This window comes from Coturnix japonica, chromosome 5, assembly GCF_001577835.2.
Source record: "Coturnix japonica isolate 7356 chromosome 5, Coturnix japonica 2.1, whole genome shotgun sequence".
NCBI classification, from domain to species: domain Eukaryota; kingdom Metazoa; phylum Chordata; class Aves; order Galliformes; family Phasianidae; genus Coturnix; species Coturnix japonica.
This window is the reverse complement of record NC_029520.1, coordinates 22,723,149-22,743,668: the sequence shown is the minus strand read 5'-3', so window position 1 is coordinate 22,743,668 and position 20,520 is coordinate 22,723,149. Positions and strand designations below refer to the sequence as shown.

Here is a 20,520-nt window from a genome sequence, read left to right as displayed (position 1 = left end):
GTGCAGAGCCAAACAGGGTGTCTGGGGCCTCAGCCAGCTGTGCTGTATTGTGCACTGATGGGACAGCTTTCCTGACCTATTGTTGACTTTAAGTGGCTGCGCAGGAAGAAGAAATCAGGGCTTCAAGAACTCACTACAGAAATTAAAATGACAATGAATCAAGGAAAGGAAAGGAAAACTGCTTGGGGAGTAAAAGTTTATTTACAAAGGAAGCATTTTTTTACACGCTGGGGCTTTCTTCATCTCAGAAACGTGCCGTATGCAACCTTAGAAAGAACTATTAAGTAGCACAGAGATGTGCTTCAAGGTGAAATACCAATTAATTACAGGGTGTGTTTACAGAAGACAGGTTTGCTGCTACTTCAACAGCCAGAGAAGGGAAAAGCTGTCCCAGCGGTATGTCACCAGAGCCTGGAGCAGTTGTCACACCAAGGGTGGACCTTACTGGGCTGCTGTGGCCCTGCCCACCCTCACTGGAGCAACACAGCATGGCAGTGGCATCTCTGGGAGCACTATCAACTGCTGAGGCTCTGTAGGCAATGCCGGCCATGGGCTCTCCTTCGTTACTGCGCACCCATGAATTTGTAAGGAGGATTGCTGTCAGGAGCCAGCATGACTTTAGCCCTTCTCATTCCAGGAGCTGACCACCCAAACCAGTCCACTGGACAGAAGTATGCAGCTGAATTGTGATGGAGAACAGTGGACTTCTGCTACAAAGGTACCGCAAAAGAGAATTTTAAAGTAGAACTGTAGAAGAGAATTTTCTGTTGGTTAAAGCCTGGGTGAGAACAGATAGGTTTCAGTGTCTACTAAGCAATCTAATTAGGTATCATAACTCTTCCAGCTGCCTCCATGAAATCCCATCCAGCTTATCACTTTGATCACTTTGCTGTGCTGTCTTGCTTCATGTTCAAGTCCTACTGTTGTTTCTGTCCTTGGCAGATGGTAAATGAATCCCGTTTTAATAAGATTAATAGTTTTTATAGAGTGGGTTTAACTAGGCTTTCTGCTGCGTATGTCTTACCAAAGCAAATTTACTGCCGGTGTAGGTAGTAATAACAATGAAATTGAGCCATTTACTCCCACAGAGGGTATGGCACAATCCTGAGCTGGCTTTTCAACACCAGATTTCCTGAATTAACCTTTCTTCTGGCCTCTGTGAAAAGAAAGGAATCCCAGCTAAGAGTTTTCCAGGAGACTTCAGGCATGTTAAATGAACTCCTTCCCTTTAGAAACCACAGGATCAGGTGTGCTTTAATAAATTTATTTTATTTTAAACTTTTTCTCTCTAATTTACTGCCATTTAATAGAATAGAATCATTAAGGTTGGAAAAGGCCTTTAAGATCATCTAGCTCAACCATCTGCCTACCACCAGTTTTGCCCAATAAAAAATGCCCTAAGTACTACATTTACCCTTTCCTTAAACACCTCCAGGGAAAATGACTCCCCCACTTCCTTGGGCAGTCTTGGGCATTACCACACTTCTTGAGAAAAAATTCTTCCCAATATCCAATCTGAACATCCTTTGGCACAACTTGAGGTCATTCCCTCTTACCCTATCTCTGTTACCTGAGAGAACTGGCTGCCCCCTACCTGGCCATAACCCCCTTTCAAGTTGCTGTAGAGAGTGTTAAGGTTTCTCCTGAGCCTCCTCCAGTTATGAATGGTGCCTTTTTCTCTTTTGAGCTAAGATGCTGAACAGAAAGCAATATGTCTACAGTTTAGGGAGTAAGCAATTTCTTCTATTGTTTGTTTGAATGTAAAATGTGAAGATAAGAAAATACTTTCCAAAACACATCTCTGCAATGCAATGGCCATAACATATTCTAGGCTATGAACCCACCCTCTTAAGCTTTTATAGCTTTTAAAGCACATACTCCTTTCATGATTTGTTTCTCTGTGGTGCTTAAGACAAGATTTGCTGGTTATGGTGGGACACATCCACATACCCGAGCATTTTGTTCAACCCCCAGCTCTGCTTTTGGATCACTACAGGCTGTGAGGGTCACTCCACTGGATTCAGTTCCTGAACATGGGTTGAGCCCTTCTAGGAGGGTGTCTTCTGCAAATCCAGTGCCAGCCCCTGGCAGTGCTAGCCCCTTCTCACTCCCCTTCCTCATTCCTGACCATGGCTCCCTGATGGACATCTCTTGCAGCCAGGCTCCCTGGGGGCCTCCTCACTCATGGCAGTTATGACCCACACCCGACAGCTGGCAGGCAGCTTCACAAAAAGAGCTCTATATGTCGAAAACAAGGTCAGCAGTTCTAATAAAGCTGCTGACAGAAGGCTTTGAACTAAAGTAAAAAATGACTAAGCAGAAAAATACAGACAGCACAGGATTTATTCTTAAATATCTGCTTTCAGTTTCCTTCACCTCTATTCAGTCCTTGCTCAAATCTTTGAGCATCAAGGGCTGGCACAATATCTTCACCCTTGTGCAATTACTGTATGCCTTGACTCTGTACCACACTTTTTTCTGTCTGTGTATCCCTTATTTCTATGCTTTCAGAATTAGGTTTTAGGCACAAATGCAAGTGGACTGTCTTATCCAGAGCTGCTCTCTGAACTCTGATCTGTGGTTTGACCTTGCCAGTGTGCACACTTAGTCACCATCTGTGCAGATGACCAGTACCAATGCTCTTGGCTTTTCACAGGACTTGGTGTTTTGCTGTTACAAGAAGGTTTGTTTTATCTGGTTCTTCACTAACCTACTTGCTAAATGTCCCCTGTATGGGTAACATATTTGTTAGCCCCAGCTACAGCTGGGCTAAACATTATGAGAGATACCAGGTGGGCATGTGGCACTGAGGGATGTGTGTAGTGAGAATGATGGTGATGAACTAGAGGATCTTAGTGGTCTTTTCCAACCTTAATCATTCTGTGATTCCATTACACATATTCCATTTTGGTTTATGATCACTGGTGCAGCACGGGGAATACTGTATGTTTAAAAGAACAAGAATGTGGAAAAATCATATTCCATAGCCCAGTAGTCTGAACTTGAGTAATAGCTGGATGGAAGCCAATTCCCACAACAGTGATTTTATCACTTGCAAAAAGCCTAAAGCAGCTTTTTCATTTCCTACCTTAGAAATTAAAGAATGATCTCCTCTCTGAAATTGAATCAGAATCTCATCACTCTATGAAGCTGGATTTTAACAAGAAAGTAAAGCAATTCACCATGACTATAAAACTCTATACATGATCTAGAACAGTAGAGAAACCTTTCAGCCTAGTATGTAGCTTAGATACGAGCAGAAGAAACATGATATGGGCCATTTTTTAATCACACAGGAAAATTCAAATAAGCTGTTTACAGTTTTGGTATCTCTCTCTCTAGATCATTTCTACCTCCTAAATATGCTATTTGCTTTTAACATTCATTCCAAAATCTTGCATATGGCTTTATTTTTTTTCTTGCAGATAGAATCATCTCTGTGTTACTTACTGACTGTAAGAGTCATAAGAGCAAGAAATATCCACAAAGCAGATATTCGTAAGTATCTGTAGTGCTCTGTATGGACCCCTTACCCTTCATGGGGCACTAGCTAGTCCTTTTCCAAGGAAAAAGAATTTTTAGGTTTATTCTGTGGCTGGAGAAGGTCCCCTGCTGGCATGCTTGTTCCAGAAATAAAGTGTGTTTCTCTTTACTTTAGTCATATTCTGTGCAGATGTGACTTTCTAGTGGGCATGGCAGAGATGGGTTGATGGCTGGACCAGACGATCTTGGTTGTCTTTCCCAACCTTAACAGTTCTATGATTCTGTAAGGTCACAGGTGTACATATTGCACATATTTTCCGCATTCATAAAAGGGATGGAAGAAACAGCTACTGCAGAAAATGCAGAAAGGTCTCCTGTGTTTTCCTCTGGAATAGATTCGTGCAACAAAAGACAAAAACTGACTGGAAGAATGGGACATGCAGAGTAGCCTTATCTCAAATTTAGCTTGTACTTAAAGTATCTGAAGGGTAACAAATCCGAAGTACTACAGCCTGCTTACCAGCTTTCACAGATTAGACCAGGTGAAGTCTCTTTCACTTCTGATGGTTGCAGCTGTGTCATTAGCAGGGTCTGTTCTGATAGGACAAGGGGAAATGGTTTCAAATGAAAAGAGAGAAGACAAATAGTTAAGATCAGGCTTAAGAGGTTCTTACCCTGACTGAGCTGTAGATATTCCTGTTTGTTGCAGGGGAGCAGGCCTGTATGGCTTTTAAGGGTCCCTTCCCAATCAGATAATCCTATGAAATATAATGGAAGATTATGTTTCTATGTAGACATCAAGTGGCATGGTTGATTTTTTTTTTTTTTTGTTTTGGTGGGATTTCTTGTTCATTTGTTTTTATGTTGTTTTGTCTGACTAAAATGGAAACAATAATTGCTTTGTTCCCTTAACGCTTGTGGGAATAGTGTGATATTTTTGTTCTTACTTACTACTTGGAGGAAGGACTAGGAAAACTACCCTCTGTTATATGTTATTCTGATTTTACTTTTGTTTTTATTCATTTTTCAAAGTGTCCATTGGTCATGTTGGTTAATACATTTGAGCATGTTTCTAACTGATCGAGTAATTCCTATTCATTAATGTGACATCTTATTACAGTTTTGACCTTGTGACAAATTACAACAAATCTGCTGTAGCCTACATCACCAGTATCACATCTTACTGCCTTCCAAAGCAGCTGACAAAGTACCTACAACTTTGCTGAGTAGCAGCTTCTATATGTTAATGAACCCACAAGGCAATTTAGGTTTTTTCAAAGCAAGCGCTTGTGTTTAAAGTTGCTGCTCTGCATTTCTGCAGAGCTAAAGCTCCTTAACAGAAACCCCTGTTTTCTGGATCCCTATTCTACAGTGTAGCTTACTGGTTCCACCACAGCAGTCTGTTTTACAAGAGCTGAAACTGGCTCCCAGATTTGAAGAAGGTACCGTGAGCAAACTTTTCGTCTGTGTAACAGTATGGAGTGCCACAGACTTATTGCTTTTTTTATTCTGAGCAAAACTGATGACACAGGAGAAAACCCTTTTTGTAATGCATATATATATAATGTATATAAAATATATATATTATTCCATTTATTCAGAGAAGATTCATGTCCTTCTCCAAGTCTTTTTTTCTCCATTCCTATTATCTAAGTTGTAATGCTTCTGTTTGATTTGTATAAGTATGTATCATAGTGTCTCTCTTTGAAAGTAGACTCTCATTTTGTGCATGTCATTCTTTCCTCTAGAGCAAGTTTTCACTTTAGATGTCTTTGTGTTTCTTAACATGCAGTAAGTCAGACTGATTGCTACGTGAGCCTGTGGTTGCCAACTGCTTCAGCTGACAAATTTCAGACTAAAACCATCCAGAACTGCAAAGACCCAGTCTGGAATGAAACCTTCTACTTCAGAATCCAGAGTCAGGTCAAGGTACTTCGCTGTGATTTCTCTGTTAACTATGATCTAGGGAGTACTGCCTGGTTTAATCTTTTTGCAAAGCAGACATATGTAATTATCCTAAGAGGCAAAGAGATATGCAGAAAGATATTAAAATAACACATACCCTCAATGTACTTATCCTTACCATGACAGGCAAGCATATCACTCAGCCACGTGCACCTTTATGATGTCTAACTTCTCCTCGTGCCTCCTCATAGGTAGATGTGTACATGGAGTTAATTTCTGCTCCATTTCCTTCCCTTCCTGCTCCTTTCTTTACTTCCTCTCACTCATCACTGAAGTGGAATAAAAATGGATCTACTGCTTTAAGTAAGTAATACTTGTAACATTATTGTACTTCCCTTTTCAGAATGTGCTGGAACTGGGACTCTATGATAAGGATGTTGTTACTCAAGATGATCACCTCTTTACAGTGTACTTTGATGTAGCCAAACTTTCCTTGGGAGAACAAGTCTTCATGCATTTCAAGTGTGATTCACAGGTGAGGTCTCAAATAAGGTATAGAACTTGTTCACAGGAATATTCTTTTCTGCCTAAAATCTTATTTGAAATGCCTTTCTTTGTCCTTTTTGTGTATGGATTGCCCAACCACATAAAACGGAGAAGTGTTTCCATGCTGACTTGAGGAAACCTCTTCATTCCTGCATCTGCAGGAAGTTGAGTGTTGGTCTATTTGACCACAAACTGTAGATGCCTCTGCAAAGTTGCCATTTTGTAGAGCCTGCCCCCATCAAGGATCCTACAGGAGTGTGTCCTCACCAGTAAAAATCACATGGTGCTTTTGTCATCACTTGCTACTTAACCTAGTAATTAAGAAATAATGGCTCTGTGATCAGAGCCAAATGTCAAACCAGTCTAGTTGCTAATTACAGACCTTGGCATGACTGAATAAGGTGTCCAATTCACGTCATTCAGCTTCACAACAAGAAATGTTCCTGTTCAGAGTGTTCCGGGAGTCTCTGAAAGTTGCATTTGAAAAGTTCCAATATACTGAAAGGACAAGGTGTACTGCATAGCTGCAGGGAAGAGCTGTCTGACCCAAAAGCTGGGTGCTGGGACTTTTATCTAGTGTTAAGCAGCACTGCTAACACAGGTACCACCAGCACCAACCTGCTGAGAGAATTTTCATTGCACATCTCTGTGAGGAATCTTTACAATCTTTTAACATTTCCCAGGGAGGCCAGAATAACAACAGTGTAGGGCATGAGGACTGAAATAAAGCCCTGCCACCTCTCTTAGGTGTGCTGGCACCTTGCATGTGAAGGGATGTCCTGTGCTGTGAAGAAAATCCCATACCCTGAGCAGAAAGTATGGGAAAGATAGATGTGTTCTGTGGCTGTGTGGGATCACTGGTGCCATGATCTGCTACCACGCTGATCCACATTCAAGGCTGTCACATCAGCCTGTTGCACCTGTATGTGCAACCTTGCATATCAGTGCTTTGAATCCAACCAGCCCACATGTCATCCATGGGAGTGGTACTGTCTGATACCATGAAGGCTAATTATGTGTTTAAGGATTCTCTGCTGCTGGTTGTTCATCTACCAGCTGCAACTGGCCTCTCTGGAGCCTGTTTAGCTCTCTTTGGCAAGATGGTGAAATGTCTCTACCTTGGCAAGCCCAGTAGCTTCACTCAGCATCATGCTTGTCAGGCAGGCTCCTTTCTCCAGGGACGAGTGTCACACTCTAGTACTAAATGTTTGGATTGAGCAACTGGAAGCTAACTGATGAAAAGGTCTCCCTGCATGTTCAGCTAGAGCATCTCCTTTTCTCTTCTCTCTAAGTCTCTTGTGCACCTGCCATGCACCATCCAATAGACCTCAGCTAGACACATCAAACTCTGCAGTTCACTGCCAATAAATAACTTATCTAAACCTATCTTTGTCAAATACCAGATGAGGAGAGTGTGGACTTCCACTAGCCCTTGAAAGAAATAGAAATTTTCTGCTGATGACTGTCTAGGTGATCACAGGTGCTGTGTCCAAGCCTTTCATTTATTCACTTTAGAGCCACAGTAATTAGAATTCATGATTCTCAGGCCTTCATAACATCTTTTTTTGTCCTATAATTGTAACTTTTAGCGTCTTCAATGCAATAAGTACTCTTGTACTCTTTGAGGAAAAAAGTAGTTAACAATGCTTGTTTCTCTGTTCACTATATCTTCTGTCCCCACTTGCGTCTTCCTCTCTCTGGCACTTTCTTCCACCAAGGAATTATGCTCTGTTCCACCACCCACAGATGAAGTCTTAATGCTAGAATTACCTCTGCCCCAGTGCCCTCAATGTACTGCCAGACAAAGTGGTTATCCTTTTCTTCCATTGCTAGGCATACCACCATTTTCCCTATTTGCACCAAAACAGTTTGGCTGCCCCTCTCAGCAGACCTTCGTTCTCTCTGCTGTCAGATTCAATATGAGGAAACATCTCTACCAGGAACTATTGCACTGTGGATATCCCAGAAGAAAGGCAAGCTCACCACTTTCTTTGTCAAAAAATGCTCTGGTGGGTCCTAGAATCGTCCTATCCATAGAAGATCTTGATACCCTGGGCAGTCGGGCAAAAGGTGGCAGGTGCATGTGTTTTAACTGTGCTGCAAGTCATGCACAATGTGTATACATATATTCTATGAATAAGAACTTCCATAATGAAAACCACCAGTAGGCTAGTGTTAGATGTTTTTCTCCTTTCTTTATTTTTCAGAGAAAAGAGGAGCTGGAGGTGGGATTTGCATTGGATAATATGTGAGTAAGCATGAAATGCGTCATAACATAATGTGCCACCCAGAGAGGTGGCATTGTCACTGTCCCTGGAGGTGTCCAAGAAACATACAGATGTAGTGCTAAGGGACATGGGTTAATGGGCATGGTAGGGATGGGCTGATGGTTGAACTAAGTGCTTTTAGTGGTCTCTTCCAACCTAAATGATTCTACGGTTCTACAATCTGCAGCAAAAGGAAATGGCAATTCAGAGACATGAAATAATCTCACATAATTGTCCAGTGTGCATCATTCTTTGGTGCTGCTGATGACTAACATGGTTTCCTGTGGAATCTATGGTATGAGCTGATGGACTGGTACGTGCCAGGATGACCTTCCATGAACTTTGGACAGCCAGGGAAAATACCCTAAAATCTTTTCTTTGTCTACTGTAATGAACGTTATTTGAGGACAGAATACTGGAACTGCTGTGCTGTTAGCATTTGTCTTTGAGAACTGCAGGAGAACTTACCCCCTTTAAGGCATAACAGTATCACTGTATCCTTGAACTAGAGCCCACTTTTGTCCTTGGACAAACTACAATTCTTCAAAAACAGTTTAACTATCTGCAGTTTTAGCCTGGAGCTTAGTATGAAGTCATTGCAGAATTTGGTCCTGCAGAACCTTTTTTTTTTTTGCTGAGCCCCAGGATGGGACCAGCTGGTATGATACGTGCCTTGACAATGCAATGAGGAAGCATGTGCCACAAGTCTCCTGGATTTTTTTCTTTCAGATTTAATATATAGCTAATAATAAGGAGGGAAATGAGGAGAGGGGTGTGGTTCAAAAATTATATTGTAATTACAATCAGTTATTAAAAATGTATTTTTCTTCCTGTTTCCTAGTTCAGGCCCTCCTGAAACCATCGTTACTAATGGAGTACTAGTGGTGAGCATTATGTTTTGTCATCTTGCTTGTCCTTTTGCAACCCTCACTTCACCTGACTCACAATGATAAGGCCAACATGTTTCAGCTTTGCAAAGTTAGCACTTAAGTGCTGTCATTTCCATCGTCATCATTTGCCTCACAGTACATGTCCTTACCTTCTCCCTTCTGAAAGCGCTGGCCCTCCACGCTGCCCTGCCAGCCCTCGCTCTAGCTGTGTCTGGCTTCTCAGATACTCATGTTCCAGCCAGCATCTGAAATGAAGGCTGTGATTTAGAGAGTAAGATTTCATTGGGTCACAGAGCACTGCCTATGTAGCATCTTCATCAATAGAAGCAGGAGCTTAGAGTGGGAAACAGAATCTCAAACTGGGAAAATCCCTGTCTATGTGGTGTTTTATTGCTCATGTCTCTTACAGTCTCGCAAGATTTGCTGCTTGGAAGTTCAGGTGGTTGAGAAGAAGAAAAAGGAAAGGAAATCTTTAACAAGTGAGATTACTTCTCTGTCATTTCTTTTTAAATCACAGCTTGTTAATATTATGAAGGCAATTGGCTTAATGAAAGATTGGAAAAAAAAAACCAAAAAAAACCCACAAAAACAAAGCAACAAATGAAACCATGAAAACAGCCTTGTGCTATACTTTGTAAGAACTTTTATTTCCAGTTTTGATAACAAAACTGCTGTGTCTGATTCTGTGTCTGCTTCTGTGTTCTTCCTTAGAAAAACAATTCTCCTTTAAAGTGCAAGGCTCGTATGAGGGCACTCAAGGCATTACACTGGGATCTGATCTGGTCTTTGGTTCTCCCCATCCTGCCAAATTCCACTATGCCAAATACAAGCAGCCAATACTGGATCTTATGCTACCAGGGAAGAAACCACCTCCTTCCTATGTATGTTATTACTGGACTTCATAAAGTCCATAAAGAAATGTTACTTCATAAAAGTAATGTGTCATAAAGAGCAAAATTAATTTGCATCAGCAGAAAGGGAGTAACGTTCCTTTATACTGAATTTTCAGCGCTCCTATTTGTGTGGTACAAACTCCAGTACTCAAAACATTGAACTTCATTCCCTTCCAAGTGGAAAAAATATGGTCCTAGCAGAGGTGAGTTCCTGTTCCTTTGTGGGAGAGGTTGAGAAACTTGCATGTGGACATTTGCAACTTCAATGAACTGCACAGCCCATATGACAGAGGTTGTATCCAACTTATTCCCATCCTTGCCAATGCATCTTCTTGCCACTGACAAAACTGGTCCCACCGTGGCACAGCCTGGTTTCTCTGAAAGGCATTGGGAGTCCCACCCTCATTGCTTTGGTGTGGGTTAATGGGAGTGGGGCAATTAAGGTCTGCAGAGGAGACTTCAGTTTCTGCTGGAGGAGACTGGGAACTCCTGTCCCATTTGGTCATTTTGAAATGCTTTGAAATTATACAAACAAAATGCCACAATCAAATACTGGTGTTTCTTCAGATAATAAGACTAACTTGTATCTTCTACTCTTCAAATGGTTGTGGGAATACAAAGAATGTCGTCATACCACCCTGACTTTACTTAATGCTTTTCCTCCTCTTACACCTATGTGAGGCCGATGTACTAATGGGGATAGGGGATAGCACCAATCTCTTGCAGGTGCTAAATTTTCCTTGCTTAGCAATTTTAGATCCATGCTTAAAGAAAATCCAAATGGAATCAGAGGATGACACTTTTATAGGGTGTAACAACAGAAAAAGAGGAACAAAGGCTGCTGTGGAAAATAGTGCTATGGCTTTAGCCTTGCTGTCTGTTCTGTTATAGCCCAGGAGAGGTAATGCTAGCAGAGAGGTACATTGTGTAAATTATAATTACTTTCCTTGTAAGCAGCTGTTGTCCTCATATGTTGCATTCACATATAAGAACTGGAAATTACTGAACAACTTCCCTGACAATAAACCATTCAGAACAATTCATGTGCCCAGCTGAATTATTTAGAGCTCCAGATTTTTATCTGCACTGCTAGGATGGCACAAGATATAAGTCTTTCTGCTGCTGCAGGGAAGAGGGATAAACCAGATAATCATGCTTATGCTGTTTGTATTCTTACTTTCCAGGATAAAGGATTTGATTTACACGCAAAGACAGAAGACTGGTAAGAGAGCAGACTTCTCAGAAACTGCAGGAATGTCTTTCAATAGGTGTTTTTCATTAAAATGCTATTATTATTTTAATAACTGCTAAGAAAATTTCCCCTTTCCATCACTTTTAGGAAGCTTTGAGTACCTATTTGTCAGTGTAAGAAAGAATTTTCCTGTAAATGCGGTATTTCGTGGGTTTATTAAGTTTATTTCTACTGAAAATTATTGTTTGTCTACTGAATATAATGGATTCTTTTTTTTTTATTTCTGTTCTCTGCTCCAGCCCAGACCACCTTGATGTACGTTTAGGGTTTGACCTCTGTGTTCAAGAGAAAGACTTTCTCCACAAAAGGCAGAAATGTGTTGCTGCAGCTCTTAAGAAGGTCCTGCAGCTGGAAAAGGATCTGCTGGATCATGAGGTCTGTAGGGTAAAGATTCAAAACATCTGATGAGTGCCTACCATTGGAAACACTTTGATACTTAATGTTCACTATTTCTGTGGCTTGTGTAGCCATTTGTTTATTCTTTTTCATTCTAAACTTACCCAATGCTTTCCCCAAAATGTCAGTTTTGTTTTATTCCCCCATGAGACATACCCTGGCTGAGTCCCACAGTCTGTACTCTTCTCTCCTGTTTACTCCTAACTTTCATGGCAGCATGGGTCCAAAATCCTGCACCTTATTTCTGTGTACTGTGATTTTCTCCTTCATGTCACTGTCCCAGTTCAGGTGTATTGCTTTTCTTCCAGTGTTTTTTCCTTGACACTGAGATGGGAATTCTAGCTGTGTCTTAAAATTTCCATAAATCTTTGCCTTCCTGTCTTTCTGAATTACTGTCAAGAACAAAACACTGACCCAGTTCCTCTATGATCTGTCCTATTCCTGTTCTTATTTGCTCTATCTTCCATACACTTCACTTGCTGTTCATCTCTAATGCTTTCAAATGTCTCTATAGCTCAACTTTGTAAAGCTTCTGTTCTTTTTCCTCTTTGCTACCTTGTCTCCCTTGCATAACATCTCCTTGGCTATCACCACTTTCCCACTTAAAGTTTTTGCTTTTTTTCCCCACCTTTAATTTTGCATGCACTTTTAGTAGTGTCTCATATCTCTAATCTCACACTGTCATTTATGTCACTTGCAGATGTTATCCTGAGTTTAACTCTTTTCCTGTTTCAACTTCATTGCAAACCAGGCTAGATATTTCTTGTACAGAAATAGCTTCTTCCATAGTCTTCACTTGATCATGGCCACCCTTGGTGTTAATGTTAATTTTGACGTGCGGGATTTCTTTTTCCTGCCTTTACTGCTGATGCTTTCTCTCTTATTGCTATGCTGCTCCCAGCCTACCTGCAGGCCACCTCCTGACACCAGTCCTTTCTGTCCTTGTGTTACCCAGACCCCCGTGGTGGCCATCATGACTACAGGAGGAGGAATGAGGTCTCTGACTGCGCTGTATGGTAGTCTGCAGGGGCTGAAGAAGCTCCATGTCCTGGACTGTGCTACATACCTGACCGGCTTGTCTGGTACAACTTGGTGAGTAACACTAGGCAGCATCTCATGGCTTTCCTCCTCATGGAAAGAGTCTGTTTCCTTCTGTCTCCCAGCTCTCTCAGCCTGTCCTCTTAGGGGAGATGTTCCATCTCTTGGATCATTTTTGTAGCCTTAAGAGTGGAAGCTTTTACTTAATTTAAAATCAAGAACTGAAAACAGAAGCATGAAATGTATTCAGAACCTCTTTTTTTCTCCCCCTTCTTCTTCCTAGGACCATGTCAAACTTGTATAGAGATGCTGACTGGTCACAAAAGGATCTCGATAAGCAAATAAGTGAGGCTCGAAAACATATGACAAAATGCAAAATAAATTCCCTTTCCTTGGAGTATTTGAAGTTTTACAAAAAGCAGCTGCAGCAGCGGAAAAGAGAGGGCCGCAAAACATCTTTTATAGATCTCTGGGGACTTGTCCTGGAGTCTTTGTTGCATGATGGGGTACAGTATGTCATTAAACAGAGTGGCTTACAATTTTCTGAAAATTAGTATCTGTAAATCATACGTGTTTGTCCTGGGAAAAGTAACTCGTTATGAGACTGTTTAAATGCAAGCACAGTCATTTTCAAAATGTTTGGTGATAACTTTCTGGGGTGGGAAACATCACTCTTGCTTCTGAGATTTTGAATATCTTAGAATCACAAAATTAGTATTTTAAAGAAATACAGTATTTTAAGATTTGTTGGCATGTTCTTCAAATATTTTGTTTCAAAACAGCAAAGTTAGAGAGAGCATCTTAATGGGAAGTATTAACATACTTGCAGACTTTTGATTTATGTGGGAGGAGTCTCTCACAAACCTGCAGTACAACACATTAAGATGATTTTAACCATCATTGTTGCTTAATGCTCTTGAGAATTTCCTTTAACTTTCATTGAATGGTCTGTCATCCCAGGCCTTGCTGATATTTAAGTAAAACAACTCTCACAGGAATTTTGGAAAACATGGAGTATCTCAAAATTTAAGGCCAGCACATGTTTTACTTAAGAGGCAGAAATCTTACTGTACTATAAGTTTAGGTCCAGAGGAAATATTACCCTGTTAATTTTTGTGTTAATGTAACTATATTTCTGGGATCACAGAAAGACAACCATAAACTCTCAGATCAGCAACGGGCCATTGATCGTGGCCAGAACCCACTGCCCATCTATACTGCGGTCAATGTCAAGGACAACTATAGCACTCTGGATTTCAAAGGTAATCATCTCTGAGAGTCATTTGTCTTTATATTTGAATTGGTCAATTAGGGAACAGTCTCTTTAGATAATCTAAAAAAAGCCCTCTCTGCTAAAGACCAGAAACTCAGCTGATGTATACTGGCATAATGTCCTTGTAGCAGAAATTTGACCTTCTGCAAAGCAGACTCAAAAATATTCATGTCTTTCCATGTTTGCTAGTCTTCATTTGTATCATGCTCATAATTCCTTGCAATTTGTCTGAAATATTAGACTGAACAGTAGAAATTATTTTCATTTTTACCTCCTTTCATTCAGTGGTAGCAGTATTTTTATTCACAGCTAGGGAAATGCAGTAAAATATTGTTTTCTTCTTTGTGTTCCTTTTCACAGAATGGGTGGAATTTACACCTTATGAAGTAGGATTGCAGAAATATGGAGTTTTTGTTCGCTCTGAGGATTTTGGCAGCGAGTTCTTCATGGGTCGGTTAATGAAGAAGCTTCCTGAATCTCGAATCTGCTTCTTAGAAGGTAATCTATTCTCTTTAAAACATCTGAACCTTTCTTTAGTTTTGAGTTGCGTAAGCTAAGCACTATCAAAGAACAGGTGCATGACAGACTGGGGAGAATAAATACTTTATCTCTGAATTATTGTTAAGTGTAGTAAATCCAGTTTATCAACAGTAGAATCCAATTCTCTGTGAACCGATGGTTCTGCCAACTCTACTCCAAAAATGTGACTTCCAGAGCAGCTCCAAACATGATGCCTTTTGCCATCTGAGTGGTAGTTGGCAGTTTCAGTGCTTCCTATAGACAATCTATGGGCGTGTTCACACAGGTTCTCCCCTTCTCTGGGGTGTGTTTGAGCATGATAGGTCCTACCCACTCCACACAGCCTGCCTTGGCTATGCATTCATTTACTTGAATGCAACATTCTCTTTCAAATAAATAGTTTCTGATTATGGAAGCTCAAGTTAAAAACTCATTTTAAAAACAAATTTTAAAAGATATTGCAGGTAATCCATTACCAATATAATTTCCCATCATATACCTCATATTGCAAGTTTTCATCCTGTCTTTTATATAAGCTTTGTGATATATATTTTTTAAACTTAGTTCTTTAAATCACATAAAAATCTTACTATTACTTGAAACAAAATATGTCTGCAAGACTAAAACCAAAATACCAAAATAAGGCTTAAAAGTCAGCAAATTAAAATGGAAAATTAAAAATCCAAATTAAAACAAGGCAATTTCCATTTAAAGCAAACTAAAGAAAAGTATTAACTTTGTTCTGAGATTCATGACATGTGAATGCTTGAGTTAGAGAACTCTTTTCTTTCACAGGCATATGGAGTAGTTTATTTTCGTTGAATGTGTTATACATCTGGAATTTGTCTCATTCATCTGAGGATTTTTGGCACAGGTGGACCCAAGATAAAGTGGATGATATAGGTTAGTTATATTTCTCTCTTACTCCATGTACTTAATATTAGAGTCAGGTAAATGGTCACACCCATCAATGTGAAGTACACACCTTATGTTTGGCATTTTAAAGAGTTTCTTGAAAGACTACTTTATTTTTTTCAAGAAGGAATCACTTTTAAAGTCTCATATTGTGGAGCATAATTAATTAATGACAAAATCTCCTGTCCTGTAACCTATGAGCACATTGAGGACTGTAAAGCGTTCAAGATTATTAAGATTGTTTTGTAGACAATTAATAAAGCAAAAAGATGTTGACTAACTCAAGCAGTAGCTAGGGTAATACAAAGAAGTATAACAGTTACCATTTTGAAAGCCTGCTTTCGGTCTGTTTCAATGAGGGTGTGTATGTCTGGAGGAGGTATTTATTGCTGCTTGCTGCTGGATTTTGTTTCCTATCCAAATATGAACTGCATGAGGAAGTAGCATTTGGCTAGTAAAAGTAGCATTCTGTTTTCTTTTTCACTTTGCAACTCGTGCTCATCAAGTCTTTTCATCCCAGGCTTTTACAGTCAGTAAAACACTGATTTTATTATTTATTTTTGATATTTTGAGGGGTTACTTTGTTGTAGGCAGGTAAAACTTAACAGTCTCTCACTGTGCAGAGGAAGAACCTCTCCTACCACTGAAGCCCCATGATTTGAGGACTCGCCTGTTCACCCCTGCCAGCCCCCTCAGCAGTGCCATCCGTGATGCCCTCACTGACCGCTTCTCTGTTGCCCAGGAGCACAACTTCCTGAAGGGCCTGCAGCTGCACAATGACTACCTGGAGAACAGGCACTTCTGCAGGTGGAAAGGTAGCAGAGAAAAGCAGGGAATGACCTGTGTGCTTGGGAAGGGAATTGACTAACAAGAAAATGCAATACACAGATTAAACATATTCTCCATGGTTAGAGGCCACGTTTGGGCAGAATCACTATTAGGTCAGCCAGCTGTGGGACACTGGGGAGTAGCATGGTGAGGAATTGAGCTCCACACCAACAATTTGCCAACAGAACACACCTCTTGATGCTGGGACATTAGGTCCTGTTGGTGGTCTTCATATTCTTATTTGGTAGGTAAAAGAAACGCCCATCACGAATCTTGCCAGTGCATGCTGCAAACTAGCTCTAGCTGGAGTTGGGAAGATAAAAGTGAAGAGATATGGTGAATTCACCCTCCTAGAAGACAGCCAGTTAGGACTCTGCAGCTGTCATCTAAGTGTGGAAAACAGACCAACCATTTTTGCACTATTGCATTTACAACATGAAATATCTTTCTTTTTAGATACTGTGTTAGATACGTTTCCCAACCAGCTGACACAATCAGAAGAATACTTGTCTTTAGTAGATACAGGATTTTTCATCAATACAAGCATCATGCCGCTTTTAAAACCAGAGAGAAAGGTGGATGTCATCCTGCATTTAAATTACAGTGCTGGATCACAGATACTGGTGAGAGAAATTGAAGCAATCTCTGCATCTTCTTCAATTACTGAATTCCTGGGTGTTTCTAACACTTTGGTGCTTTTGATACTGCTTCTACAGTATCCTAACCACTATCACTTTTAGCTTATTGCTGCAATGTGATACTTCTTCTGTAAGTTGTACATATTCTCATTTGTTTTTCTTGTACAATATGACTGCTTTGTGATAAGAATTCATGGTAAACAAATGCCTTCTCTTCACAGTTACCATGCTTTTCAGTTAGGGTTTTATAAGTCTCACAACCAGCTTGCAAAATGTCCCTTTGGAGTCCAAGAAATCCTGATCCTATCTTTTTGTTTAAAACTTAATATCACTTTGTTCATTGACCCAGGCACTGGACCAGACCTGCAAGTACTGTTCAGAACAGGGCATTCTATTTCCCAAGGTAGACTTGAGTGAGGAAGACAGGAAAAACTTGAAGGAGTGTTACCTTTTTGAAGATGCCGAGACTTCAGGAGCACCAATATTGTTATTTTTCCCACTAATTAATGATACCTTCCAAAATTACAAAGCACCAGGTATGTAATCAAGCATGTTAAAAAATAATAACCCACCCCCACCCAACAATTTACATTATAAACTCTCTCTATGGAGAGAGTCCTTTCTGAGCTCTGTTAAGAGCTTTCTTGCCTGTGACCAGAGTAATCCCACCTCTCAGCAGTGATTTGTCACCCCTTCCTTGTAGGTCAGAAGCGGTCCGAGTCAGAGATGGAGGATGGCAAAGTTGACCTCTATGGCCGCTGTTCCCCTTATTCAACATATTCGGTCACATACACTGAGAAGGCATATGACCGTCTGGTTCAGCTGGGTGAATACAACATTCTGAATAATGAAGAGCTCATTATGCAGGCCTTGCACACAGCAGTGGAAAGGAAAAGACAGAAAAAGAAATAATGGCAGATGAGGATGCTTTTGTGTCCCTTTGTGTTCCCTTGTGACCTGCTGAGAGACTAAAGCTCCCTTAAAATCAGCCATCAGGATTCAAGGGATTCCTGCTCAAACCTGCTAAATGGCATTCTCAGATGAACAAAGAAATTGAAGACAAACTTTATTTTCCAAAGAATTTCAGTGCAACAATTCATTGCAGTTGAATTCTGACAGTGGAGTACAGTTTATTGGATGGAGAGGATTATGGAGAGGAATAATGTGCTAAGATGATCATAAACGTGGTGCTAGTGGCCTTAAAGACTTTGAACGTGTTAAGCATTTCAAGACAGACCACATTAAAGGCATAATTTATTAACATAACCTGTGCTTTGTGTTTGTGAGGTGGTGGTAAGGGCAGAAGCAGTCTGTGGTCTAGATCTGTGGCACACTACAGGCAACTGTTCAGTTGAACAGTTTAGGAAGAGAGATGTGTCGTACAGCATCTTGGGTGGACAAATCATATTCAGAGTTGGCTTTGGGCAGAGACAGAGGCAGAGAATGCACAGGCCATCAATATCTGACAGGCCACAGAAGCAAAACAGTGATGATGAAGGCTTCCACTGCCTATCTGCCATACTTCTCTGTATACTTCGTCTCCATCTCTTCCTGCCAGCTGTGAAAAAGACAGGAGGAGTGTAAACCTGCAGAGATCCCAGGCAGTTCTTGGAAAGTTTGTCCTAGCAGGCACATCCTTCCATGTGTCAAGCTGCTGCAGGAGCTATGCCTTCCAGGCTGTAATTCTTCTTGGACTACCTCTGTACCATGCCCAGCACTGACATGCACATGCAGGGCTTCATTTGCCAATTCGAGGCTGCCTAACCTAGACTTCCATCAATGATCCCTGGGTGAAAGACTTTGAAGAGCATTTCCCTTGTACCCACAGCAAAGATTGCCCAGCACCTTTTGTGTGCCTCTCACTGCCTGGTATTCCCTAGGGTTAAGATGCTTTATTACTTGTTTATTGGGAAAACAGCAACAACAATGGAACCATAAATTAGGTGAGAATAAACCTCATAAAATGAAAAAAACACGCAGACCCAGATAATGGATTCATAGTTATCTGAGTTAGTGAGAATATTTATTTTCAAATACAAAAAGAAGATTACTTTGATTAAGTACATTGTAGGTAACTCATGCTTTAGGATTATTCAATCGTATAAAACACTTCGCAGACCAAATAAGATATGTTTCTCCATAGCTTTCAGCTTCTCAGTTTTTAGTAGGTGTTTTCAAGCAGAAACTTCCCAGGACTTCATAGATCTGTTTTATTAACCAAAACAATATTGAAAGCAATAATAAAAATAGGACACACGGATGATATTTACAGCATGTGACAAATATCTCAAGGTAAGAAATGCCTATCAATGTATGCATACATGTTTTCTTTTTAAATTCTGTAGTATTTTGAGAAGATTAGTTTGGAAGATGAAAATACAATTTCTTAACAGATCACCTATTATGATTTGTCAGTGACTTTTCAGCCAGCTCAGTTTTGAATCCATAAGCATACTAGTGAACAAATCAACTACGAGTTTAATTGCTTTCCATTCACTGTTTAACTATTTGTAATCTGTCTTTTCTCTTTTATCACTTATAATTAATTTTAATGTGCTTCATGAAAAGTCAGGTGAAGTTTCTCAGTGTGTGACAGTACAGTATCTACAATTTGCAGCCTGCTAAAAACACCTGTGTCTATATTTCAGTGTACGTATTATTCTGGTTGCAGAATAATTACATGGCAAGGTTTTTGTAGTGGGGGCGTGCTTCAGGACTGGCCTGAGTGGCTTCCTTCCACATTTCAAGGCTCACATGCATGTTTTTATCTTTACTTTCCAAATGAGTATATATATATATGGAGCATGCTTGGCTGAGTCATGTCACTCTGCAGCTTTAAATAGCATCACCAATGTCTGGAAGAGGTAGCTGGACTCAGTATTTCTGTAATGACATATCAGTCAAGGACAAAAGAGCTCTCTGTATCTCCCTACTCTGAAACACAAGAGAGGAGTGTCAGCGGGTGGGAAAAGTGTTGTGAAGTGCTGCCTTGTTACTGTAAGGGACATGCCTGGATATAGTTACACTTTTATTTCGGTAGCAATGTGGTTTGTCCATGTAAATCCTCAGAAAATATTTTTGTGGGTTTTGGATGTTTCAAGCTCTCAGCTCTTTGATTTGCACATATTCCTGCAGAGTGAAACTCTTACTCTTGTAGTAAGCACAGGCTCTGTCACCAGGCATTCCATTGCTCTTCAGCCCTTGGAAATTTCTCTGCATTGCACAACAGATGCATTGAGCTAGTAACATGCATAGAGGACTCTGAGCTCTTTTAAAAAAGGGCCAGTAGGGTCCACCTCATGTTAACATGCCTAGAGAAGGCCTTACACCTTTCAGTCATGAAACCAAAACAGGAGGCTCAGCAAGGAGCAGTAGTTGGCTGCAGTAGATGAGACCGGAAGGATTCAGGGGAGATGTGGAAAGACTGAAGCTCTCAAGCTTAAAGCTAAGCCTGGATAAATAGTCCGGTTGCTTGGATCCTTCTTTGTTTGCATTCCTTATTTGCAACTTCATAATTATAAGTCTTTAGCAAAATTCTGAGGACAGTTTTCTAGGGCATGGTTTTGCGACTTGATGAATGGGCATATCAGCTTGCAGCTATTTAAATCATTTTATAGCACTTTATAGAGCTCTCCAATTGTTTAGCTCTAGCTATCCCCTACTGCACTGTGGAATAA

At 40.4% G+C, this 20,520-nt stretch overlaps 1 protein-coding gene across 1 annotated transcript; it reads left to right on the top strand.

The window, feature by feature from the left end:
* Positions 1–243: 243 nt before the first annotated feature.
* Positions 244–18,109, top strand: LOC107314845 (cytosolic phospholipase A2 epsilon-like). Its single transcript, XM_032445101.1, has 20 exons — positions 244–718; positions 3,426–3,498; positions 5,276–5,412; positions 5,792–5,923; positions 8,142–8,182; positions 9,043–9,085; positions 9,501–9,570; positions 9,803–9,972; positions 10,101–10,187; positions 11,169–11,206; positions 11,476–11,611; positions 12,588–12,724; positions 12,954–13,176; positions 13,818–13,932; positions 14,304–14,441; positions 15,258–15,365; positions 16,001–16,192; positions 16,662–16,828; positions 17,193–17,379; positions 17,547–18,109. The coding sequence occupies exons 1-20, from the start codon at positions 674–676 to the stop codon at positions 17,753–17,755; spliced, it is 2,448 nt and encodes an 815-aa protein (XP_032300992.1). The 5' UTR covers positions 244–673; the 3' UTR covers positions 17,756–18,109.
* Positions 18,110–20,520: the final 2,411 nt, after the last annotated feature.